This window comes from Caloenas nicobarica, chromosome 19 (genome assembly GCF_036013445.1).
Source record: "Caloenas nicobarica isolate bCalNic1 chromosome 19, bCalNic1.hap1, whole genome shotgun sequence".
NCBI lineage: Eukaryota > Metazoa > Chordata > Aves > Columbiformes > Columbidae > Caloenas > Caloenas nicobarica.
Window position 1 is genome coordinate 7431618 of NC_088263.1, and position 27654 is coordinate 7459271.

The following is a 27654-nucleotide window of genomic DNA, read 5'->3' on the forward strand; positions in this document are numbered from 1 at the left end:
CTCGGTTTTGGACAGAAAAGCAGCCCTTTCTCTGAGCTCTTGGAGAGTACCCAATTTTTTCTACAGTGGGAAAACATTCATAAAATGGGCGCAGGGGGAAGGAATGGACATGAAAAAGGAGGATAAACCACGAAGATCTGCAAAGTAGAGAGCCTCAAAGATTCACACTCAGGTAAACAGAGAAGTAATATGGTCTCACTATAGTAATGAAGATGCTGCATGATGCTGCTCCCCAGGCTTGGATCATTCCTGGCTCCAAGAGACACTCGCTGTCCCCCAAAGCACTGAACCTTCCATGCCTTTGACATCCATTAACTGGTTTTGACAGTCAGCCTCACATAAGCAAGAGCATTACCTTGGGGTCACCGTTACTGAGCGGTCATCAGAAGTACAACAACTGCAAGGGAAAGGTAAAAGTAAAACAAAAAGACAAGAACTTCCTTACTGTGTTTGTTCTTCTTCTCTGGCAGAGGTGGTGGCTTCTCTGGGTCACTGTTAGAATCTGGAGCAGCAAAGTCAGCAATGAATTCGACTGGTGCTGAAGAGTTTCCTTGCTGGAACGGCAAAACAGCAACAAACGGCGTGAAAGGTACTGACGGGACAGACGCTGCGCTCTGCATGTCATCCTCCGAGATGTTGTCGTATTGGGAAGGATGCCTCTCGTAGGACACCCTGCAGCTGGAGTTCTCCGAGGTCTGAGAGGCTGCGCTCCTCCTCTTCTTCTCTGGTAAAGCCGGAGGAGTCTCTGTTGGTGGCGCCGTTCCCGAGAGGCTGCAGAATTCCAGCGGAGGAGAGCTGCCCTGCGGGAGCTGGAAAGTGTGTCCGTGGAAAGGGGAGCCAGACTCACCCAAAGACTCTGGCAACGGGCTGAGGATACCAGGCACCTGCTGAGGTATCTGATCAGCATTGGAGAGGTCCTGCTGCAGGAACTCATAGTCCGGGTCATAGTGATCTGATTGATCTGGTTAAACAGAGGGGACAGGAGAACGATGCATTAGTTTCTCTCTTTTACTGTTTAGCCCTTCTCAGTTCTGCCCCTCCCATTCCATCAGGTAATTAATCAGTTCATTTAATCAAAGTAGTACTTCCTTGCAGCAGGGACCGTCTAGCTAGACCTGTAATGTCCAGCCTTAATAAAACTCTTTTAATCATTCCTTTACACTAGCAAACAAATAACACAAACTCTACCTAGATCATTGCAGAGATCATATATGTTTCACATTTAAATTTTTATTTTCTTTCCTAGTATGTAGAAACGACAGCGCTTCAGTCTATCAGGACTGTCATTTCCTACTGATGTCAGCAGACAAGGTTGAAACCAAGAAAACATTCCACTTGTGAGCTGAATGGAGTTAGAACACAATCATCTACAGCTAGGGAAACACATTCCCCTGGGCTTTTTCCTGTCTGACAGAATACAATTCTGCACAGAACTGCCTGCAGCAACTACAAGATGACAGTTGCAAGTACAATCCATTTACTTCTGCATCACAGCTACGACAGCTCCCAAACGGGAGCAACGGGGGCTCCTCCCCAGCACCCCCTGCTTACCCAGGGTTTCACAGCTTGTGTTGCGGGAGCACTGCCCGCTGTCGCGGTCCAGAGACGAGAGCTGCTCGTCGGACTTGCTGAGTTTGCCGATGCTGCTGCAGGGTGAGAGGCGAGGAGACTCCCCCCCGTAGGAGTGGCTTCCACCCGACAGCCGTCTCTGGGCATAGCAGTCAACATCAAAATCCTTAAGCAAAAAAACCAAATCACTGTCATTCTTGTGCGCTCGTTAGCAAGTGAGATGCAGCTCAAGGAGCAAACACCTCACAGCTGCATTTAAGAAAACCAGGATCAGCGCTACAGCCCTTTCTGGTTAGACAAGCTTGGCAGGACCTCAAAAACCCTCTGATTTGGTAAAAAGCCCAGGCCAGGGAGCTCTGGCTGCTCTTGCTTCCAGGCAGGGTGTGCTGTGACCCACAGTGGACTTCACAAGGTGCTGAGAAGACCAAGTTCCTCACGGCTACACACGTCTCACGACCGCTTGTACTAGGTAACCAGACTGAAAGATTTCTCATTAAATAACCAGGACTTTAATGAATATCTGGTTAGCTTAGGTGCATGCAAAAGGAAAATAAGCTATAATGAGATATAACTTTCTGTGCCTGTGACTACATTTCTATTTTGGATATTACCTCAACCTCATCAGCCTGCAAGTGAACCCCTCAAGTGTTCCCACCCCTGCAAAACAACCAAAATGTGATTGTACCAGTAACTGAAGAGCTGCCGGGGTTTTATCTGGGTCAGCCAACTGACAGCAGAGGCTCCCTAAGCCAGGGCTGAGGCTTTGGGGATGAGGACAAGACTTGATTTTGGTGCAATTTAATATAATTCAGGTCCTTGCTGCTGAGTTAGTAAGTTCCTGAATGTGTAAAGCAAACCCAGCCATTTACAACCTCATAAACCCCAGACTAGCACAAGTGATGGAATACGATTACGCACACAGCCCCAAGTTTTCCATTTTTCTACTGGAAAATTCTCCTCAAAGCACAAGCAGCGGTCAGAGGAGTTGCTCAAACTACACCTTGGGTGAAAAAGATGTTTTAAATTGTGACTGGATGAATACAGATTTCTGATCCCAAGATGCCACATGCTCCCTGGCCTGTAAGTCAATCATGGTGAGATCTCGGAGAGCTCAGCCGGCCGCTCCGCACCCTGATCTATTCAACATGGCAACACTCAACTGCTACAGCTCAAGGCAACGAAGTTTGTAGCAATTTGTTAATTAAATCCAACAACACCGTAAAAAAAAAAAAAATTAAGCTGTTTGCATTATGTATCATAAAACTCTCCCTGCAGAGCTCTCCCGTCCGGGGCTGGTTGGGACGAGCAGGGACGTGCAGGGAGCTGCGGGTCACAGCATCTCTTGGAGCTTTGGCTCCAGTTCCCAGCACGTTCCCCTCGGTTTTCACAACGAGGTTGCACCATTACCTGTCTGTTGATGCCAACGGGTAAACTGGAGCCGCTGGTGGCTCGGCTCATGGGGGCCACCACGGCCACTCTGGTCGGGGAAGGTGCCGATTGCCGTTTTTTGGGGGGCAGTGCTGGTGGAGGGCTGCAAGACACAACAGGCATCGAGGCTTCCATTACTCTTCCAGCAAAAAAAGCCTTTCAGAGGCTTCATGAGCTTGTTTTCTAAAAAGCCTCAGACTTGCCAGGCTCAAAGCTCACGGGTTCCTGCCCAAAGCTGGCCAGGAGCTATTTAGCAAAGTGTATCCACTAACAAATATCCATTTACGAATGCTCTTACAGGTAAGGTCCTGTGCAGTGATTTATTTTTTAAGGTTGCAAAAGAGTTGGTATTTCTCAAGCAAAAACAATTGCCGTTTTAAAAATTATTTTTAATGGAGCCGATTAGCACAGTAATTATTTCTTAATAAAAGTGGTGAAAATCCAAATTAAATATTTTTTTTGACCCGAACATTGTTTCCATTCACAGAAGTCCCTCTTCCTCAAACCTTCTAGGCTTGAAAAATGTTCATATTTTCAAAAATTTATAGGACAGGAATGTTATTTTTCTGCCCTTTCACTCTCCTGGCGAACTTCAGGGAACAAGATGGTCAGTGTTGCTCTCACCATGTTTTCGCATAAATCTGTTGCAGAAACACATATTGGCAGTAACTAGTGAGATTTCAACCACTGTGCTTTTTAGTTTTTGTTTCTAATGACACGCAGTTCTGGTAATCATCAAGCTTATGGGGTTCCCAAGAGCACATATATTCTGTCCCTGGAACATACCAGGAAATTTTTATATAACTAATGAAAATTCATAAAATACATAGAAATGTGATTCTTTTTGCCAGCCACAGCACTTGCTGCCACATTTTCAAATTAGAACGACATGTATTTTTCACACCATCCATTAGCATCCGTACTAGAGAAGAAAAACATCATACACACAGACCAAAAAACCTGCAAATTGGAGGTTTTCTCTTCCTTCTCAAAATAGAACTTAGAAACTTTCATGTGGTTACTCGTAGAACAGGGTAAGAACAACCAAGTAAAAGATTTTTTTTCACGCACTATTGGCTCCTTTCACTTTTAAGCTGATAAAAGCAATGCAGAATTGCCTGGATGTGCATTGCAGATCGGTAATTGCCAGAAGTTACAATACTGGTGTGGAGTGTGGTATTCGCATAGTATAAGGCTCTTAGCACTTATGTAGTTTTAAATAAGCCTTTCGTGCATGGATATCAGAGCACAGCACTGTCCTCACATAAAAAGAAGGGAAGTAAAATACAGATAATGAAGAGTACTGCTCAAAACAAGTCATAAGCAGAGTCCAGGAGCAGGAAAGAATTACTCTGGAGGACGGGAAATCCACAGGCACCACCAACCCTCCTCATGACCTCTCTTGTGCGCGTTTTGCCAATATTCTTTAAAAAAAAGAAGCTGGTAAGAGCCACCGTCTTTCTTCAGGCAGCAGGTTGGCCAGTCTTACCTGTTTTCTGCCACACGAATGCTGGGCAGAGGGGGTTTAGGAGGCGCAACTTCTTCATCCATGGAGTCAGTCAGTAGCTCATTGGATTGAGTCATGTTAGTTGTTTTGTTGAGGATTTCCATTTCTCGGTCTGTAAGGGGAAGTTCTGATGGGCTGCAACAGGTAAAATACAGATTGTAGATCTGTATAGTTTGAATGCAGCGGGTTGACAGGTTAATACGCATTTTAAATCATATGCAATATGAGAGGCACCTATAGCAGAAGGTAGAATTTGCATCTGCAGGTGGAATTCCATGTATATGCAGAATACAATGTTCATGTGTCACGGCCAAGTGATGTTTCATTGCGAGATTTTGGTATCTTCCCTACCATAGCATATTGTTCTCTTTAAGTGGTGCCACTGTAATGGGTGAGGCTACATACAGAACACTATGCTACCCTCTGTGAAGAATAACTGAACACTTTAATCCAACCATCAGTAGTCAGAACTTATTTCTCCTTGATTAGCCCGCACATCAAAGAAATCATTGTCAGTGACCCACCTGTCAGATTTACATGCTGGTAAACTGGGTTTAACTGGGCTTGTGGGAGAGGGATGCTCCTGCTTTTCAATTGTGAGTCTGACCAGCTCCTGAAGGACAGAGAGGAGAAAAAGAGAATAATCATTATTTGCTGCATGCTGCACTCGAACATCCCAGGACAGAAAGAGATGCTACTGCAGTAAACTCTTGGTTACGCAGGGCACAGAGAGCAGGTCTGGTACAGAACCGTACAAACGTTGCAGCACTGCTTCTAAGGAGCACCCAGCACCAGTTTAGCCATGTTTGAGTTAAGTGCATAAACCCTGGCCCTATGGAGATTCTGCACAAACCCGCAAATGTGTCTTTTTGCTGTGCTTCCTCTCTCCTCTACAGTCACAAATGTGTTCCAGTCCCCACAACACCCTAGATAAAGGCAAACTGACTTTACATACATAAATATAAGTACGGAAAAGTCTTACACAGTAGAGTAATTCACCTAGATAGTAAAAAAAAAAAAAAAGCTTTATATTTTATAAACAAGTATGTATTTGTTTTAAAAAGCAAGTTTTCTGTAAGATGTCCAACAGCAAATTAAATAGTGAACACCTTTATTAAAAGGCCTGCTTCCCATGAAGCCAACTTTTAACATGTTAGCAATGGAAGGCTTAATCATTCAAGGAACTGCTGTAGCGCATCTGATCTAAGCAGATAAGGCTCAGGATAAAGAGAAAAGGGCACGATAATTCTGAACTACAAGTCTGCCAGCAGTCAAAACAACAATCCTTAGCACCAGAAAGATGGAGAGAACATTTTAGGGACATCTGTGGCCAACAAATAGATGTACTGCTCACAGACAGAACACATGCCCGCTTACAGGCAGGCTGGAAAGCTGGCAGAGCTTCCTGATGGTATTGGTTTTCTGGTATATTATGCAAAGGAAACTATATGGGATCAATTTTTAATTTTTTTTAAAGCAGCCTGAAGTACATTCCACTATCATCTTCATGTCCATGTCTGTTGAGCTTGGGAACAACTGTCATTGCCCTCTCAATGCAATAACTGCAAGTGGGATGTCATCATCATCCTTCCGAGGAAGGGAAATATTCTAGTTCTCGTATTTTTATATAAGGCTCTATTTAAAACTGAACCTCCACGGGTCTGCACACTCACAACAAAGAGGAATGAAGTACTGCACTGGATGCGCAAAGGACAACAAATGCAGCTGATTTGGGTTTCAGTGTTCTACTTACATTCCCATCGTGAGCTTGTGCTCAAAAATAATGCACACCGTGTCGACCAAAAACACAACGCAATGCCCAGCTTTCCAGAAGTTGTCCTGGAAAATCCCACCCGTGAGGAAGGAGGAGAAAGTACAACCAGAGCACATACAGATGTCCATATGGGCTAATGCTATGAAGATGTTCCTGTTTGGGACAGACAGACAGACAAGAGTCCTGGCGAGGAACAGACCGACAGGGCTTTTGACAATCTGTCAGCTCCACTGTGGTAATGTACGTTTCACAGTATATAGACCAGCAAAATAATTATGGCCCTGCAGTCATAGAAGAACTAGAGTGGTAACACAGACACTGACTTGACCTCAGACTTCTCTGATGAGTGTCCCCAGTTACTCAACTGAAACTATTTTTTTTTTTTCAAATGTACTTTCCTCTGTTTCATCCTCTCTTTCAGGCATTCAAACCCAAAGCCAAAGTACTCCTTAAAGTGCTACAGAAGGGAAAATGTAACATCTGCTTTTCTTCACCTTTCTTCACCACATTTAACACCTTCAGCCAAAGCAAGGCTGGGGTTGCAGACCGTGGCGGTGGCAGCTGTGCCGCGGCAGTGCCGGTGAGCCCCTGCTGTTTGGGCTGAAATGCTCGGTTTTCCTATTTTGCCAGCTGTAACGGACACATGCTTGCTTACCTTATAGGAGTGTAGGTTACAACAGGGGAGATAAACAATCCAGTTTGGCTCGAAAGTATCTTTAGAGTGATTCAAACCATTGCTGCTGTGAAAAAACCCAAGACGCTTCCCACCAGAGTCGCCACGACAACATATGATTGACGACACGTCAGAGGATCACTGTTTCCTCTAAACTTTGACAAATATCACCAGATTCCCTGGACTGTGACTTTCTCTCCTCTCTACCAACCCCAAAATGAGAACTAGTGCTTGAAAATCAAGCCAAGATCTTTAGAGTACGCGGAGGTAATCAGCACGCAACCGAGCCAGATGCACGTTACACTGTTCCTTATCAGCAAGCAAAGATTCCTGCAGCAGTAATTAGAGATAATTAAAGCCTCTCTGCAAACTTATGCTACTTCAGCAAGCTGGAAATTCCAAAATGAGATGGATTTTTAAGAAGTTATATAGTCAAAACAGGGATTTTTTTTTTCTTTTTATATATGCCTAGCCAGGCACTAAAATCTGAGACCAAAACAGCACGTAACGCAAGTGAACAAGCGACTCCTTTATGCTCAATTCTGAAAATAAGGGGGGGAAGTAAGCACTGAAATGTGGAAGTGCATCTTGTGTGATCTGCCAGAAAACCAAAGAAGTCTCTCCACAGCGGAGAAGTGTCCAACTTCTCAGTTCTGCTTCCAGATCTGCAAGCTGGCTGGCCCCTTCTAAAATAAACCTTGTTCCTTGCTATGCAGCAGGAGACGAGCGCGTGTTGCTTATAAACGCTGACCTGTTGATGGGCAGACACGTTGGCACCTCCCCAGCCGGCAACACATCTGCTCTGATCGTCTCCAAGCTGACCAGACATAAGCCAGCTCCAAATGGAAGGCCAAACTAACTTTTAGTCTAACAACAAAATAGAGCCTGGTACAGCCATGGTGCTCAGCGGGGTTTAACAGGTCAGGCTTAGCGCTGTATGGGCACATCTACATCACTTCCAGCCTCGGCAGAGCAGGCGTCCGAGACCTTCCACCCATCTGCATGGACACACTACTTTGGCTGGAAGGCAACAGGTATTGAGGGCTTAAATATCTGAAATTTGCTTGAAGTGAAAGGGCAGCGGGCGTCCGGGTCTCTTGCAATGAGACTGCACAGCTCTCTCCTGGATCTCGTGATAAAGCATCTCTCTCTCCACGGGATTGTGCAGATTCATTAAGTGGTAACAGAGAGAACTGTCTCACTCTTTGCTGGGATATTACAGTTCTGATACTATACTGCAGATTTTCACGTACTGCAAATTGCTGCTGAATTCCGACACTAACAGCAGCTGAGACTTTACACTAACCTCTTTTTCTCCCTCCTGCTGTGCAAATTTAAGACCGGCTTTACTTTTCAAATCTGGAGCTTAAAGTTAAAAGGCATCTTGTGCAAAATAATCCTGGAAAATCTGTCTTCCTTAGATGATGGGAATGTTTTGCTTCAAGGATATTTGTTTAAAAGGCTCAATAAGTAATGGTGATTTTAGTATCTGTGTTTGACTAACATTAAAAAGATATTCAGAGCATGCAAACACCACACCAAGACTCCTGAAAACGTGATAGCCAAAGCTTGGGAGATCCACTTCATTGCTGCCTTCAGCTCCAGTTAATAAAAACTGAGTACAGTGAGAGATGCCCGTTCCTCATACACTAATCCAGGTGAAACACCTGCTGCCATTCTTAAAACGCTATCCCAACTTTCCTTCTGCACTTGATCTAAACATTCCCCTTCTGATTCAGCCCTGATGTTGAAAGCAGCTTAACTTTCCCTACAATTTTCAAAATCAGATTCCCAGGAGATCCGATGGTCGCTGGTGCCCTGAGCCTAGGTCAAGCAGACTTCTAAGCACAGCACTAGGACAGCTGAACGAACAGTCCCCGGGGCCATCAGCCCAGGGACAACCCTGCAAAACAGAAATAAAGAATGGTGCCAAAAGCTACCGGGAGGTCGAAGGAAAGCCAACAGCTTTCCTCGGCTGGGGTGGGGAAGGAATGCTGTAAGCAGGTCTCACAAAGGATACAAAGGTTTCTGTTCAACATTTCCATTAGTTATATAAAATTAATCTCCAGAAAACTGAGCTTAGCTCATCACCTGTTCCACACCCTAATCTGCCTGCTGAAAGCGGTGATGTATCACTGACGAATCCCTTGAAATTTGTGTTAAAAGATGGAGCTTGATTCTCTGTGGGCATTGACAGGAAGCACTTCCATTATATTTTGCCTAGACAGAAAACACGCAAACTCTACCTTGTAAACTGCACGGGAGATTGGGAACGACTTGCTCAAAATTTACTACAATGCTCAATAAAGATTTATTGTTTCTTCCAATTCATCTGAATGCCAGGGTGAGCATTTCACCAGTGCACACTAATAGCCAAACCGTTTGTGTCTGTCTTTAACCAGCACATCGAGCATGATCATTTCACTTACGATACAGTTAAGGTAGTTTACTGAAGGCAAGAAGAGGATCTTTCTCCTCTAAAAATCCACATTATATACTTTATACAATATAATTTACAATATTTGTCTCATGTACCTTGACTCCATCCAGAACAGCTTTTATGACACCCTTCACTGTTGTCACCATCTCCTTGTCTTCTGAGTTCACACCTTCCAGCATCACTTGATCCGACCAGCGGATGAGATTGGCCAGACTCTGGTACACACGGCTGTAGCAAGACGAGATGGCAGAACTGGACGGCAGGGGAGGAAATAGTTGAGAAAAAAGGAAACAAAATGAAATTATGGAGATACTATCAAATGTTATGAGAGTGCTTGATTTAAAGTGCATTTCACGCTGTTAAAAATGTGACCGTTCTCCTTTTCTTTCTGACATCCAGAGTTTGTGTTTAGCAGGTGACAAAGCCGAGATTTCTCCTCTGCTGCAGTTGCTCTCCCATTCTCCGGCACCAAATGGGTTGACAGAACAAAGGTACAAACAATCAGCAGTTCATTCGCAGCTAACAGAATTAATTATCTGGGCTGCAGGTTAACACAGCAATGTTAAAAATAATGTGCTTTCCATTTTAATTTACAGCTCCAATTCTATGCCTTAACTTCAAAGGTAAATATGTAAGTCCTGTATTTAAGCCTAAGTTATATTATTTCAGTATTATCTATGCTTTCCTTCTTTATTAACTCTTCCAAAAAATGTCTTGGACAATTGAGAGCTGACTGTATTCATTCCTTTACAAATCATTTCCTCATTGTTTATAATGCCTGAAAACATGTAATTAAAACCTGCTTCTTTACATGAATTGAACTGAATGAATTTCAGGTTTGGAAGAGGAAGGGTGTTGCTTTGTTTTGTTTTTAATGAGAAACAGAATTGAAGCTATTGTTCTGAAGGGGAAAAAAAGGAATTTTGGAAGGATGACAACTCTAAATAAAAGTTAACTGTAACAACAGTGCTCACAGGCATTTTCCTGGCCATTCTGCAAACATTTACTTCACTACTAAACGAGGTGTGTTAACGGCTCTGCTGATGGCAATGCTTCAGCAATTCTTTGTAAAGTCAAATCTATTTCGAACTGCATCGAAACCATAAACAGATAAGATAAGGCGTAATCTCACAATCATTACTGATACGAGTGTTCCAAATCTTTCCATTTCTCCTTGGTATCCATTTTACACTGGTTCAACTCCAGTAATTTCATTATCTGTGAGAAGAGAATCAAGCCCACGAGCTTCAATGAGACTCTTTAGGTGAATGAAGTTTGCAGGACTGGGGAAAGAACTATTGACAAGTTCCAACCATGGGGATACAACCATTGGCAAGGACTTCCTTGTTTGGTTGTTTTGGTTTGTTTGTTTTTTTTTTTTTAAAGCATTCTGCTTGCCATTTGTTCTAATTTCAAATGAAATCAGCTTGGTAGGAGATATTTCCTAAACAGAGCCCTCCCCCATCTCTTTTTAAGGCTTTGATTTCTTTGCCATTATCTTCAGTCTGCTTCCTTCTAAGGAGGCAATAATTGAAAGCCCATTTTGTGCTAGATTTAATTACTTTTTTCCTTGATGCAAATGCTTTCCCTGAAGCCAAAAGCAACCCAACAATAATCGCAGAGCTTTCTTCCACACTGACACAAGTCTTGCTCACTTTTCTTGAGGGGGATTTGCTATCAAATCACCTCTTTCTGTCCTGCCACTACTCGAAAGAAACAACGTGCACAGGTTGGCACGAAAGGACACGGCTTTTGGAGAATGCCAGATCCCCGTTTTTTCTGTGAGGTTAAACGAGAGAACATACATATTGGATCTGCACTTTAATACACAGCGTTTCCAGAAAGGGAGACTTATCACTATGTAGAGGACTCCATTGACTACAGACTGAAAATTCTGCTTACGTGAGTAAATACAGATATCCGACTGTCAAGGTTGCATTAGCTCACTACTAAGAGAGAGGGTCTAAGAAACTTGAAGAACAGAACTGTCTGCAATACTGCTGCTGCTGAAGACCACTTAGGTGATATTTATTTCCAAACATATTCTTGGAAGGGAAATTCACCCTGAGAACACCCAGTAGATACACAAATCGAAGCCAGCGACTATAAAGATGACACGTTCTATCCTAAAAAATATTTGCTGACATTTTACATTTTCTCCTGGTGCAAGGGCCAAGTTTGTTCTTTCTTTTATTAAGTGACAGCAGCTGCTTGTCAGGAATTTAATGGCTCTGGGAAACCCAATTGCAACTGAAGAAATGTCTGTGTCGGTATCCAGAAGCCTGATTAACTTTACCATTCTAACAGCTATTGCTCTATGTAGTTCCACAGATCTAACCTCAATGGGATCTCTCCTGTACCAGCCACAGCTCTGATACTCACCCGTTGCCTCCTTCATTTTGTACTGTCAGATGCAAACCTGGCCTCTGCACTAGGATCAAACACAGCTGAGCATCTCTGTTCGCAAAATATTTGGTACTCTACTGCTGTCCCAACCACACTCTAGACCTTACTTGCACCAGAATTGAAATAAGCATCTCGAAGTAAAAAAATCTGAGATATTTAACAGGAAAAAAGTAGGAACAGCACACAAACGTGCAGGATTTCCATAACCAAACACTTGCATTTCTCTGCCTAGTTTTCTGCTTTTCTCTGTGCTAATTTTGCTCTTTCCATGTTACTCAATGATTTTTGCTTGTTTCGTGTAAATGGATTGCTCTAGCATCTATGGGATGAACAGCAGCTGTATCTCTATGGTTTGACAACTCCACAAATTCTTATAATCCATGCTGAGCTTTGCTTTGGCAAATTTCTACTTTTCTGGCTTCAAACCCACTGTCTAACTGCTTAAAACATAATACACATAATCTGTTAAAACACAAACAAAATAATCTGCTGAGAGTGCACAGGAATGAACTTGGACTGGTTAATCTACTGAAGTACCTCTGTTTACTTCTGTATCTGATCCAGTAAAAATAAAAAAAAAAATCAGGTAAGAGTGCAGGCTCAGACTTCTCTAATATCAGGGTGGATAAACTGAACACCGAAAGTGATTACTCGGAAGATAAACTCTTTTTCCGGTAAAAGCTATTGGATTTGTTAGCTTTTAGGATGACATCATGGACTGCAGAACCAGTATAACATCTGAGGAGAATCTCCTGCCAGTAAATGACAAATTTCCAAGTTTATGCTAAGCATCAGTCCTTTCTCCTCTCTGAAACCACTCCGATTTGCTTTATCTTTCCACAGCACGGGCTTCTTCGCAGCAGCGGGTCTGCTTTTAAATTGTGTTTGAAAACTATCGCATAATTAGCAAAACCAGCAGTCACTTCATTAGCCACTGCAGCATTTCCTGTCTCCTGCATGATGTGATTCTTCAGACCTAAGGAGGAGAGGAGCTGGGAGCCCGAGTCCCAAAACCCAACAAGAAAACTGACCTTTGCTGGATGCGCGGGTCGGTCTGCACCAAGGGCAGGATGGCTTCCAGCACTTTGCTGGCTGAGCCCGGCAGCATCTCTAATACTTTCTTATCAATTGCCATTTTGTCCACAATAGTCTTAAAGTAGCGCAATGCACTGACGACCTCCTTCTCCTTCTCCTCTAGCCACGATACATTCTGGAGAGGAGGAAAAAGGGAGAGACGTGTTAAAACCTCAGGATTTTTAAGGGCAAGGTTACTTTAACTTACCTGAAGTACTGAGACAATGAATGAGGTACATTCCACGAGGACCAGAAAAAACCCCTTCAACCACAAACACTTTTAAATTGAATTACTACTCTTTCAAAATAAGTCAGTGCAAAACTGCACCCACACTTTAACTTTCTGGATTATGCGCATTCCAAACTGAAGGCTAATCTTGGTGGGTTTTAGGTCAAGATTAACACTACTGATGATGTGAAGGGCACTGCTTTGAAACCCACACGTCAAACTGGGAGGGTGAAAGAAAAAAAAATATACCAAGTGCAGACAGTAATGATAATGCAAGAAAGGAAGCAACAACTCCTGGTTTTAAATAGAGCTGCCCCTCTGATGTGATCAAAATCCTTTTACCTTCAGCACATCCCACTATCAAAAGGTCTTTTCAATCAATGAATGCAGTGGATCAGGAAAAGGGCAAGAGAAAAAGAGGAAAAAACCCATCCAAACACCAGAACAATCCAAAGAGATGCCTCCATTTTTGTACTCATCCCTGATAGTTTCAACAACACACATGGTGTTCACCCTTATTGAGTAATTCTGCTGATTCCAATACACCTACTTATATGAAAGCGGGCTGCAGTCTCCTCTCTCCATTTGCAAATAAAAAACTCCCCTCTGATCAGTCTCCAACCTAAGGTCATTTTGTGATGCTGCTGGAACAAAGGAACCCAGATACGCTCCACGGGGACAGGCTGCAAAAGCCAAGTTTTCACATCAGTGAACGAGCGTTACAGAAGGGAACAACTCATTGGAATAAAGCTGAGCTGTGGTCACCAACTTCCGTGCCACCACCACACTGGAAGAGGAAATTCAGAAGTGATACGTGATATCTTAATAGCATTCTAGACAGGGATATTTTTTAAAAGTTTACCAGAGTATGCCTGGAGGACTTGTAATGCCACAAGTAGTTCCTAAGTGAGATTTAAGTTAACTACTGAACACTGCTAGACAAGGTGCAGAGAGCTTAGCAGAGTCAGGTTTCACCATTATCTCCTCAGTAAATTCAGCTTCAAGAATTAATGACCTGTGGGCATTGTGTGCTCCCCATACTCTTGTCAGCCGTTAAACTGCTGCTTTTCTGCAAAATCAGGCCAGCAGCCCAAAAGGTTTTAGGAAGAACAGTTTACAGGCAGCACTGGCTAGTAATTTGGGGCCGGCTGTATAAAAGGATTAGAGTCCCAACTCCCATTTATCTCCAACTTTAGAAGTCTAAGTCCCAGTCCAAGATCTGCAAACCACCCTGTCATTTTCCATCTCATCTGGGAAGTGCCCAAAACTCTGCTGCTGCTTCCACTTTTTGACAATATTGCTTGCCAGGCACCTCAAGTTCTGATCTGCAGCCCACGGCGCCCCAAACTCCTTTGTTGAGGAGCACCCTGGCAACTTGCTGATGTCAAAAACGCCATTTCCCATTTTTCAGGCATGTGTCCTCACCACTGCACACTTTATTCCAGGGTATGGAGCAGCTCGGTCCCTCCCACTAAGGTTTTGCACTTCGTATGAAGTGACCACACACTGCAGGGATGAGAGCGCCTGTGTATTCCCCGAGAGAGTATCACTAAGGCCCGGTGGTCAGAACTCTCAAACAGAAGTGAAAAAAATGTGGATTGCAGTTCCTGCTCAGATGGCTGTTTATGTATTTCATTCAACAACTGTTTCCTGTAGAAAGGCTTGTGACAATAGCTTAAACACTCTCCTGGCACATAGGAGGGATGGGCTTGATTCTGAGAGTTCAGGGCTGAGAACGACAAGTGGAAACCCAAATCCTTCTGCAAGGGCCTTGTTTCCCAATAAAAAAAATCTCAGTCTGTACATAAAAAAAGGTTTTACATCTTCAGCATGCCTTATCAGTAAATCTTCTTGCATTGTTTTTTAGAGAAGATAAAGAAAAGCAAAATCTTCACCTGCTATTAACATGCTAATATATATTTGCTATAGAACTGCATTTGAAAAGGGTTCTTCGTTTTCAAACATTTAATATGTGGTCACGCATCAATTTAAAGGAAGGCCTCTGAATTATCTCAATATACCATCCCGAAACATTGCTGGAGTTAAAAGCCTTCAAGGAGTACTCCCAGATTTTGTTTTATTTTTATTCTTTAGTAGCAGCCAGTAATACAAGGTGCTCGGCTTCCGAGAAAGCAGATTCATAACCTCTTGGGGAGGAAAAAAACCAACTCTACAGACTGTGAAATAAGAGCCTCACACCTGATGGTGCAGAATAGGGCTGGGAAGCTCTGCAGCAGCTTCTCTGGGTGTCAAGCACATCACGCAGAATAAGATAACTGCACCCTGCTGACTGCCCTCAAAAACACCACAACGATCCTCAGCAAAGATAATCTCGAAAAGTTTGCACCTCTGGTGCTGCACATTGGATGGGATTTTCAACAACTGTGAAAGATTTTGAATTATTATAAAAAACCTCGATTGTTCTTAACTTTTGGCTTGGATTTGTACTTGAAAACTGCACCAGTACGGCACAGAGAGAGTCTCCAGTCCACATAATCGGGTCACAACAGCAGAGGAGATGACACTGGGACCGGTTTGTGCTGGGAAAAGCGGTGAGCTCAGCTCTTCAAGGACGTGAAGCATGTTGGGTCTGAGGAACTGTGTGCTGGAATCAGCAGCTGCTTGAACGCATCTGTTGGACTCTCCCTGCCGATGTCGTCAGAGATCGAGCATGACTTTGGACCAGCTTCAAGGGTTTGCTCGCCTGGGTTTGGGGGTTTTAAAAGGATCACACCCCAAAAACAGGCAGTTATTTGGAAGCTGTAAGCATAACCATAGGGTGTGCACGTTGGGAGGATGAGTCAGGCCATAAACTACGTTCCCTAATGAGATCTTTAAACACTTATGGAAGGAGGTCTTGTCAGGCTCTCCAAAGGGAATTACATGTCTTGGTTGCTCTTATTTTATACTATACAGCAGAGTTTATAACTGACCATAAAGTAATCCTGTGAATCCCTGAAAAATCTGCAGAATTCCGCTGAGGACAAAGTCACACACTGAAAGCAGGGCTGCAGATTTTGATAAACTGATATCAGCAAGCAAGAAACCCGCAAGACTAGAGAACATGTCCTTCGTCTGCTTACTTTGTTCGCTGTCTTCTCTGGTGTTTTCACTGTCACGTCAGTTTGCTTTCCTTTCTTTGAAGGGGTTCTCTTTATTTTTGGTGAATGAAACTTGCCCTTCAGTTTCATAGTGAACGAGGAGAGATGGGAACGCTCAGAATCTAGAAAGAGACAGAAATGCGTTACTGGATTAGGGTAAATTTGTTGAAACCAGGGAAGTTGTGTTACAGCCTTATCTGGAAGACCAGCCTATGAAAAACATTGCAACCACGTACATTTATTGAGTGGAACAAGATAAAAAAAATGCAGCTCTCTATTATGTTTCCAATGCTCCCAATGTTCCCAGGCTGCTCTGCCCACTTGGTAGCATCACCTTTGAATGTGGTTCCATGGATCGTCTGAAAAAAATCTCCAACCCTTGTCACTCACAATGGATTTCAAACCAGAGAGCAGAGGAATCGCTTCAATACCACGGCATCCTTGAAGAACCTTAATTATAGAACTGCTCAACCTTTTAAAAATTGTATTTTCATGGAGTTTTTTTCATATCTAAAAGCTGAAGCTCAAAGGTTTTCAATCATGCCTTATGCAGACTTACTGTTGAAATATATTTTTATCTGTTTAGCCATGAAGCTAAATAAAACTAAGCTGCCTCATAGAGAGCAATTTAGAATGTATTCTGAGCAAAGAGCACTTTAATAAATGAAAGTCTGAATTGCTCTCTAGTGACCCAGATAATTCAGGAGAAGATACCGAACTTGTCTTTAACTACAGTATCAAGGAAATAAGTAGTTTTGCTGTATGTTTCATTTTTCTTTTAGATTATTTGGGAATCGACTGCACTGGCTGTAGTGAGTTCAAGCGACACAGCCCCATGCATGCAGCACTGCAGCACCGCGTTAGCATGCAGGCTGCAAACAGAAAAGGCTGCTGAGTCAAATCTAGCACCCTGGAGCTAAATACCACGCTGCGGTGCAAACCCCGCTCCTCGTACTCAGAAATCGCCTAACCACAGCTCAAGGGAAGGAACCCGCGCTTGCCTCCCCATAAGGGCTGTCTCCCTTTAAACTTGGTTTCCTGGTAGCACATTAAGAGCCTGTTATTAACACCTTAACCAGAGCTGGAGCTCTGGTTAGTTGTGTCCTCTAGCTCAAAATTTTGCAGGCATCCTATTAATGGAAGCCGCACCAGCACCGATTCTAATCTAGTCTGACTGTGGACCTGTTCTCCATTTACAGGAGTAAACGTTTTTTTTTTTAAGTTTTCTGTGTATCATAAAGTCCCATTTAATGCGCTCAGGAGAGAGGCACTAAACCCCCTGGTCACCGCAGATAAATCCAGACATATCAGCTGGCCTCTGAAGAATCACTTGGAGCAGCTGGCACCCTAACTTAGCAACAATTGACGTCATTGCCTTGCATCCACACCGGGATCTCCAAACCTTTAAAATCTCCCCGGCTCCACAGGGTGCTGAAGGTCACCACTGAAACCAGCTCCTGGCTGCGGTGACAACGCTCTTGCACTCCCCGCCTCCAAAATAATTCCTATTTATTTCATACATCACATGAGAATTTCTATACATGCACGTGTATGCACGCTTGCCAAGAGAAGTTGCGACTCTGAATTTATTTTTCAAGAACTGGCAAACAATTACAATAATTAATCTTCAGGGAAATGATGGTAGCAGCAACAAATTGTGTCTGGCTCCTCCATGGGCTGTGGCGATACAAACTGCTAGTCCCAGTAAGAAAATGTTCAATACCTACAAACCTCTTTGCAGCTTATGGTGATAATTCTGTCTTGCAGGTACAAGAAATTTGGAAGGGAGAAAAGTTTCAGAAGACTATAATTTCCTTTTCTCCTTCCCACTAGACGTCTGTAGCCGCATTTATGGGACAAGCACACGAGCAGCTGAACCAATGTGTGTGCATGGTCTGGAACCTCCAAAAGGAGATGTCCTACCGACAGAGCGAGGACAGGAGCAAGAGGCTGAAGCAGAATGGGAACTTCCTAAAAGAGTATTAATGAAGTAAATCAGCTGACACTTGCAAAATTAATAAATGTTATTGTTTGAACAGCCCTGCTAAGCCCTACTTTGAAGATCACAAATTAATGCAGCTTTTTACTACCACATCTTTCCATCTACAATAACCATTTTCCAGATCTCATCTGCTCATAGGCTTCTGATGCATTTGCAGTTAAATGAGTCACAAACCAATATTCTCTGACGCTCAATTACACTTAGCACTTAAAATAGTGCTTTTCTTGTTCCAAGCACATTGCGAACACATCTTTCTCATCCTTAAACAGTTAGGTCTCAACCTTACTCCGTGGCACAGAGGTGAAGCAACTCATCTAAACAGAGCAGAGGTGAGTCAGTGACTCCAGGACAGCGTCTCCATCGCACGGTCCTCGGTCCTCTCCCCACACTCATGAATCAAGCAGTGGAGCTACCGTGATTACACTCAGTGAAAGCCAACCAACGTTATTCAGCACGATGGGCTTTATGGTTTTCAAGCAGATACATCATTCAAGCGTTAGGATTTGCATTTTAATGAATCTGGACAAAGTGGTATAAAAGAGAACATACACTTCTATAGGAAGGTATTCTAGCTCAAAGGTGGAAGTTACCTAAGCTTTTACAGACGAAGATAAAACTCTCCAGCAAAAATCACAGCTGAGCAAGACTTCCTAGCCTGGTTACCATAGCACTGGTCTGCTTTGAGAAAGTCACTTTCTTTACACTATATCCTAATTTAAATATCTAACATGTCCTATGTCTGTCCAGTTAAAAGGTTCAAAAAGCACAGCATGCCTTTGCAGATCAATTCATTTGATAACATACAGAGAAAACAGAGCCATGGCGCTTCTCAAACCACTTCTGTCCCTCTGCTCCTCCCTGCCCGTCTACAGTAACCAGACCCCTTAATGCAGCATTGAGGTTGTTCTGAGCTTGGTCGGCTGCCCGCTGGAAATTGTTCTATCATATTACCCTCGCCTCTTACTCATGAATAACCGGCAGTGTTTAACTGGAGCCTCAGCACCGGCTTTCTGAACTTCTCTTCTTCCTTTCTGGCGGTTGCAGGAGGGTATCCCATACTTACTTCTATGCAGTGTCCAAATATTTATCAGATGAATGGGAAAAGACAGGGCAATAAACTCGATGGAGTGATTTCAACTAGAAGGGGGAAAAAGAAAATACTGTTGTATCAAAGCGTTCCTGACTTTCTGTCCCCTCGGATTTCATCTGTCTGGATGCTCTGCTGCTGCACATAACTGGAAAATAAAATCCCTTCAAAATTATTTTACTATGGATTTGAGTTTCTTGATTTCTGACTGTAAGTTTTAATACGTCACTCGTTTCATTGCTAATTCCATCCCTCTATTAACGAGGCTCCCGCTCTGCTGTGCTTGAACGCACTCCGGCTGTTGAGTCCTGCTCAGCTCTCAGGCTTGTCTCCCCCGGACAACACGTGTCCGGGGTCCGACCGGACACAGGACACGAGAAAGTTGCTGTTGCCAGCCTGCCCCAAGCAGCCAGGTGTGGCCAGAGGGTTTTTGGGGCACCCACTGAGCCCCCCAAGCCCAGCACCCCATGGCTGGCCAGGAACCACCTCGTCCCCCGGCAGCTCCAGCGAAGCGGTGCTGCCTGCCCGTTTGGTGGCAGAAAGCTAAATCTGGTGAGGAAAGAACTGCAGATTTTCAATGACAGTGGATTAAGAGGCACGAGGGAAGGCAGATAAATCAGCTTATGTGCTTGCGGGTGAAGAAACTAGGCTGCTTAGGAGAAAGCCGGCAAGTCAAAACCCAATGTCCACCGTGGTCATAGTCAAACGGCCACTTTACACTGGGGTTCAAATCAATGCCAGGAATCAAGTCAAAACACGTGCATGTTGGTGAATTCCACCGACCTAACCCAGTGGCAAATTATCTAAAGTCAAAATGAAAGTTCAGCCTTTTACAGAGCTCAGTCATGGCACTTTCCAGCTCCTCGCCGGCTGTGCCGCACCAGGAGGCTCCGGAGATGGGCAATAACCCCCGGCTGCTGCTGGACCCCTCGGTCATCTTTTTGTCACTACAACACAGCTCAACGGCACACAGGCTGCAGCAGCAGGGATGTGCAATTTAATTGTTCAACGTGTCAACCAAACAAATCGAAAATAGACTTTTTTTTTTTTTTAATAAAAGAACCCAAACTTTAGAATACTGTACCTTTTCTTTCTGTCACCTGAAATCTAAACCTTCCATCTTCTCTAACTCTGTATGTGTTCACACACCAAAACCCTGCAGCCTTAGAGGAGACAGAGCCTTAAAAAAGGGTTATAGTTCGTTCTCCAGCTTGGACTGACTCTTGCAGCTCGTTAGAATGAACGAAGCGAAGTCTAAAAATCTTGTCCCACAAACGGTTCCCTTTTCTAAAGGCCATTTGAGTCTCTGCTGGATGCACATATTTAAAAGCTACCAGATTAAAAATAACAGCAGACATCTCTCCCCATGTCATAATGAAGCTATTGTGCACATTTTTAATCAACCGCTTCTGCCATTTACGCCACGAGTCCTTTGAAGGCAGAGGTGACTTATGTAATGAGTTACACAACGATGCCCATTAAAATGGCATTTATTCCCTTGGGCTCAGCTCCATCGTTTGTGGAAGACAAAAGGCAAGTTGCAAGGCTTCAGCTAAACCCTTGCTGACAGGGACTTTAAGAGTTCTGAAGCAAAAGGAAAAAATAATGAGCTATGGTTGAAAACAACCCTTCTGCTACGGCTGTCCGTTTGGTGCAGTGAGAGACTACGGGGCTGGGGCTACGGCTCTGGCTCCTCTAGACCCAATTCTGCTGTCAGAAACACAGGAGAACAGGGGATTCGGGACGGACAGATGGGCACGCGAGAGCTTTCCATGATAACCATGCAGCGTGCTGCAAAGAACAGATGTTTCAAGATTTTATATGTATATTACTAGAATTCCCAACCATCTTCCACCCTGTCTCTTAACCTCAGGACACGGGCTGTTATCTACTACATACTTGTAAGCACACAGTTCTGTGGGGTCTTTGCCCTGGCTGAAGCTTTTGGGCTCTCCTGGAATGCAAACATTAAAATAATAGTGATTGACAGAAAATCAAAGCCTTGGAGCTTCGCAGAAACGTTGCTCTAACCTGGAACTCAAACAGTCTCTCCCAAGAGCCGAGTTCTTCAGCAGAGGAGCTGGCGGAGCCGATGCAGGAGGAACGATGTGGAGCTCACCAGTGGGCTGTGGGCAACAGAAAGCTACCACAGGGACACTTTAAAAATTAATTTTTAATGATATTGTGGTGGAGGGCATCTCTGTCTTTCTTGTAGCTAAATGTTCGAGCCTGCCAGTGTGTAGCTATGGGGATTGAGAAGAAGCACGAGGCACGTTGAAGAAACAGCTGAGGAAAGAGAACCTCAGATATATTCTCAGCCCTTTCACACCTGCAAAGTAACTCAGCATTACGCAGCAAACAGCCTTCTGCTACATTTCACGCCCTCTTTCTCCAGAAGTCCTGGGGATGCTTAGAAGTCTAAAAATGCTGATATGCAGCACTGGTGCGATGCTTTATGTTCTCAAAAGGATGAACTGGGATCCTGAATACAGAAGAGACAGAATGTGGCAGAATAGAATTAAAATATCCCTTTTAAGCATCTGAGCGTATCACTGCTGCATCACGGGTGCTACAGAAGCCCCAGATCTACCACTTCCATCTCTGTGAGTTTACTTTTCTCAACTTTGCTGTTACCCCCAGAGACTGAAGCAAAGAGAATTTATTCGGAAACAAATAAGAGACCCGGCAGGGGATCCAGAAAGGAAAGAAAAAAGGGAGGGTGCAGTGTCAATCAGGAAGTTTGCCCACCCTAACCTTTGTACCTTAGGTGGAGTTGTTTGTGAGCTGCTCCAAGTCCCTCTCCAGGGAACCCGTTTGCCAGGAGAGCCGCCAGGTTTTGGAGGAAAACGGTGGAGGAAGGGCAGCTCGAGAATCAAACAACCCTTCTGGAGCGCTAAAAAAACTTTTCCTTTAACATCACGTCACCTTCGAAACAGCCAGCGTTCGGGAGCGGAAAGACCGGCTGCCCTTTTTCTTTTTTGGCAACATTACAGTGAATGAGCATAAACCAGCAAGCATTAATGATGTGCAATGACAGCACACAAACTTGTATGGAAAAGGGAGGCTCAGTTCCCTCTCAGCTGGCCAGGCAATGCTCACTGACTCACAGGCTTCATTATTTTTTATGCCGCCCTCTGGGGCCTCCAGAGGAAGCAAAACATTTTTATTTGTCAGAGAGCACATTTTTATTTTGATTTTTTTTTTTTTTTCCTTTCTAAGCAACCATGAATGAGGCATCTCCAGCTGCAGCAGCCTCATGTGGAAAGAGCCCACAGTGTTTGCAAGGGAATCGGGAGGCACAGAGGGCGACTTATCAATTCAGCCACGTCTCCCGACTCCAGCGAAAGGGACTGGGTCAGTCAACAACATTAATTTTACAGTGCATTAGTACTACAGCTCTTCCTCCTCCCAGCTTCATATTCGGAAGCAAATCTTCAGGTTGCAAAGAAAAGATGCACCAAACGAAGCAGCAAGTTCAGAGCAGCTGACTGGGTTCCCTCCTAGTCCTCTTTTAGCCTCAAGTATTTCAGAAGAGAGAAATCTTGTTGCATGCAGACACACAAATCAGGAATCCTTCAGCTGCTGGAAACCCTGCAGCAATGCCACCCAACCAATTTATGGGGGCAGGGGAATTAAAAGGTACAATTAATTGAACAAGGAGGGATTTAAGGGAGTAGGGCTTTACTACCTAAGTTCAGTTTCTTCCAGCAGACCAAAGCTGGCTTTGAGACTTCTTTTGGAAAAAGATACTGTAATTTATTGATAAGCAGCAGACAGGATTTTTGCCCTGTTTTATCTGAAAGAAAGTTGCTCCAGCAGATTGGTCCCATATCAACTCACGAGCAGAAGTGCTGCCATTTACCAAATCATAGCAAACCTTTGTGCCGCATCTGGCGAGTCTCTGGTAATTTCCCATTTAAGTACTGATCTTGCACAGCCCTGCAAGGCCCAGAGAACTAATGGGATTACAACGCTGGTAACATGACTCGTAACTCCCCCTGTGCCAGCAACGCTAAAACAACAAGAGTCAAGAAGCCTCCAACGTCAACATGACTGCTGTGGTCCACGCTTACCCTGCTCTACACATAGAAACCACCAAGGTTGTTAACTAAACATTTAATTTTAAATGGAAAGAAATAATCCAGCTACAAGGCACAGCCTCTGCGTTACTTCAGCAAACAGCTCTGAGCACAGAAATTGCAATGGTTGCGAGGGGAACCTGTTGAATTTCTCCGTTCACCAAACATGACTTAATAAGGGGTCCATGGGCATCCCCACTCATCTAATGGCTTTATGAGGATACAGTCATGACAGTGATTCAGACATCTAAAAATAAAGCCCTGCAGGCACAAGTCTGCGTGTGCACTACCTGAGTCACTCCCGACTGGAGGAGCATGTGAGCCAGAGCTAATTTGTTTCATTCACACCATTGCCACGGCCAAGCAAAAAGCCTTATCGCTGAGCTCCACTTAAACTCTTTCTCCCCTCCTCTCATTTTACTCGAGCACATTTAGACTCTTTCCACACTGAAAAACCTTTGCTAGGCTTGGGTTTCAGTCGTACGGCTGTCAGCGCTGAAACTCAGACCTGAAAGATTATAACCCGATGTTGCTGAAGCTGTTTATCCATCTCCAAGGTGACAGAATGTCGTCACTGGCACTCTGCAGGACAGCAAGCAGAAACGCATTGTTTTAGATGCTTCAGGGAAAAGCCTAATTGCTCGCAACCTGCCTACAGGTTCAATAGCTGAAAACCAAGGTTGTAAATGAGGTCTTGACTTTGCATCTGCCCCACAGCACCAGTTTTGAAAGGGAAAAAACTCAGCCCTCTCTCAACCTCAGAGAGCAACCTCAGCTCTCATTCATTAGGCGATGGAAAAAAAAAAAGAGAAGCTGGCTTGGATCTGCCTGACATAATTTCCAGTTGCTTTGGACATTACTAATTATAGTCATCTTTATTTTTGACCTCTGATTACAGACTCTTTGCACATTCAGACTGAACTGCAAAGCTAACCCCTCTTTTCTAGTAGGCTTGGGAGGAACCTTATGCCCTGCCCAAGAGCCACCGCCCACACTCCTCTGAGCTGAGCACAAGAAGTAAGATCAAAACATGGAAAGCATTTGCTTAAACACGCTCAATTTTATTTCCTTCTTTAGCAAGTGCCATAGATTAAGGGCAACAGTCCAGGTGAGAGTGTGATGTAAGCTCTTTTCCATGCATGTTAAGAGATGAGCTAACTTCTCTGCAAGGAAGCCTCATTTCTCACTGTTCTGACTAGCACTGTATCCTCGGGGCTCAGATGCTGAAAAGCAGATATTCGGTTCGGTAAGATTAAACATGTCTGCACAACTCCTGTGCACTGTGCCGGGGGCTCACATCTCTGCAAGAGAAAGAAAAATTAATTTCAGGAGCCAGGCCAGCACTGTCTCCTAGAGGGGCATCGCAATACCAGTGTAAACTTCCCTAATATTGCTTACTTAATCAAACAAAGTATCACAGGAGGGCTACGCAAATCACTCGACTTTGAAGTCCTACTCTGCTGGTGCCCCAAAGGGCCAGCTCTCTATCCGCACATACACACAAGCGTGTGTGCAAAGTGACACAGCGACACCGGAGGTGTGAAATTTCTGATGTAATCAGGCCAGAAGCTGCTTTTACGTTATTGTTGTGCCGCTTACATAAAGGGTTAAGAAGCCCCAAGCCATATCCTCAATTCCATACTCTGTTCTATACCTGATAGGATCTGCAACCAAACCACCAGTTTTATTGCCTGCCTACAGGCAGTAGGAAATTTTAGTCTTCTCTAAGCACAATTTGAAACATCAGTGCCTCCAGCAAGGGGAGACTGAGATGTTAATTGAACTGAACAGCCAAGGAGGGAGAGGAAATACTAGGCCTAGTATAACTAGTCTCTGTTAGCTGTAGGATTAGCACATCTCGGTACCATCACGGCAGGAAACATGAGGCAGCTTACGGAGTCTGAGATGTCTATATTTTACTCTACTGCACATAAACATTAAAAGTTACTTTAGCAGTAAATAATTATTCGTGTAAACTCTCTGTTTAATCGTGTCTCCTCATTAAAACCACCTGGCTACATCACTCCTACAGATGACAGGTTTCAAGACGGCACACTGCTACAAACACCCATCTTCTCAGCAAATCCTGATTTTAAAACAAACAATAAAATCTGGAAAAAAAATACACAGAACAATAAACTTCCACAGAAGCAAACCCTAGCAGACTTGTACAAGCGTCACCAGAAACACAACGGGAATCTGAAGAAATCCATGCAAACACAACTGAGTGCCCTGAAAACTTCTTGAAGATTTCTTGTATCACCCTGGCAATCTGTATTTTAACAGTTACTGTGATCTTTTATGGAAATTGCAATAATTTGGCCCTACTAAGAATCAGTTTCTATTTTTTAAGGATCTTCCAGTTTACTGATACAAGAAGTTTGCCTATATTTCAGGAATAAATACCTTCGGTGGGGCGATAGCTGAAGGAAGCCAAGCTGAGACGGTATTTTACCAAAAACAAAGTCAAACCTTATCTCAGCATCTCCTTACAATCCTGCTGAAACAATTCTTTTATCACCAAATAAATCTCGGTGAATTAACAGCTACCTGAGTGAGGTTTTACTAACAGCCCATTCCCTTATCACATCGCATCCCATGCAGAACACGGCATCGGGTTTCAAAAGTGAGATGTTTGCCCAAGAGCCAAATTTGCCAGGGAGGCACAGGGTGCCTCGGGAATGCATTCGAAAACCACCATGTGAAAATATATGTTTTAAAACCCTGTGCCCAGACCCTGTGGCAGAGAGACCGTAGGATTCTATAAATAAGAAATAATTTTGTACAGTATTTATATTTAATTTGGTCTTGACAAAGCAGCAAAACCACAACTGCCAAAGCTATTTACGTCTCTGCAACACAACGTGGGATTGTGTGGCGATCCGGCCGCCCAGCCCCGAAAGGTGAGTCAATATGAATTGTGGTACATCGAGCAATAATTTGGGAGCTTAGGGGGTCTGTCTGGAAAACAGCAACTAGTCTGTAACGGGAAACTTTGGCTCCACGAGGCCTCAAGCTCCAGCACGTCCGGAGAACGTTGTCCCTTCGGTCTGGGTACAGCGGTGCTTTGTCAAAGCTTCTCCGGGACTGACTTTCTGCTCTTCCCCTGTGAAAATCATTCAAGAACCTACAGAGTCCTGCAGCGGATTTAGTATGTCACAGCAGCTGGGTTCAGAAAAACGTAAAGACTTGTTTATAAAAATATATTTGGTGCCATTATTAAAAAAGGTAAATACCTTCTGGACCTTCTGTGCTTAATATTATCACCTGCTAATGCACGACCACCCTGCACAAGCTCCATCCCTGTCAGATTTTGAGTCTTCAACTGCGTCCAGCCAATGAGTAAAAAAAAAAAAAAAAAAACCACACTGTAGCAAAGCAATGAGAAATGGTGTAAACAACCTTTCAACTAATAAACAACCACCAATAATGGTGCAAACACACAACTGACTTTGTACATACGATCCACGTTATTTTGCAGTATAACAAGAATCTAGTACTAAGCTTTGTGGCAGCCTAAAAACCATGGCTTTGTAATTGCTATCTAATATCACATGAGCTAAAAAATACTTATGCCTAAGAGATTATGAGTCTGAGACTGCAATAACAACAACAACAACAAAGGGGCAGACTGGTGGCCCCACAGACCTTTCTATTTTCTCTACTCATGGGGGGTGGGAGGAAAAGAAAGGACACAGGAGATGGGGTTGCTGCTCGGCAGAAATAGCCGTGTGTTGTGGGAGCAAAAACATCTGCTCCCTGCCAGGAACACCCTCCCGTCGCAACTTCACATGGAGGTTTCCAATCTGAGCTTGGACTTTGTTTCTTTTAGCACGTGTTTTGGGGAAACTTACTTTTCCTTTCCGCCCTGTTTACAAATTTACACAACGAAATCAATTTGCCTCCCCACCAAACAAACAAGTAGGTTCTGTGTTTTTTTTCCTGGGTACTCATGAACTTGACTCTGAAGCTCAGCAAATAAACTCTCAGCTGCATTTACTTCTAAACTGCTGATTTCTGTAGAGGAATGACAGATGGAAGAGGTATCTCCTGCTTCATTTGTGGCAACTCTGCAGTCAGGAAAGTCTGAATACACTAAACATGCCATCACTCTTCATTAACCTGAAAACCAGCCATGTATCTATTGCAAAGAGTGCAAAACATGAAGATGTCTCAAACGAATCTTGGAAAAGGCATTTGACTTGGGAAAACTTGCTTCATTAAATGTGCTGAGAGTCCCGAGTTCCTCTGCAGAATTCTCCTAGATATATGACTTCAAACAATA

At 43.8% G+C, this 27654-nt stretch overlaps 1 protein-coding gene across 7 annotated transcripts in view; it reads right to left on the bottom strand.

The window, feature by feature from the left end:
• Positions 1–27654, bottom strand: part of RAPGEF1 (Rap guanine nucleotide exchange factor 1) — a 79773-nt gene that overhangs the window by 34719 nt on the left and 17400 nt on the right. For all 7 annotated transcript variants that reach the window (XM_065648360.1, XM_065648359.1, XM_065648357.1 and 4 more), the window contains exons 2-9: positions 16184–16323; positions 12829–13007; positions 9487–9643; positions 5029–5117; positions 4487–4639; positions 2977–3100; positions 1552–1735; positions 446–961 (exon numbers count right to left, since the gene is read on the bottom strand). In XM_065648360.1, the coding sequence (XP_065504432.1) occupies positions 446–961; positions 1552–1735; positions 2977–3100; positions 4487–4639; positions 5029–5117; positions 9487–9643; positions 12829–13007; positions 16184–16323 (1542 nt within the window). The remainder of the gene's footprint in view (positions 1–445; positions 962–1551; positions 1736–2976; positions 3101–4486; positions 4640–5028; positions 5118–9486; positions 9644–12828; positions 13008–16183; positions 16324–27654) is intronic.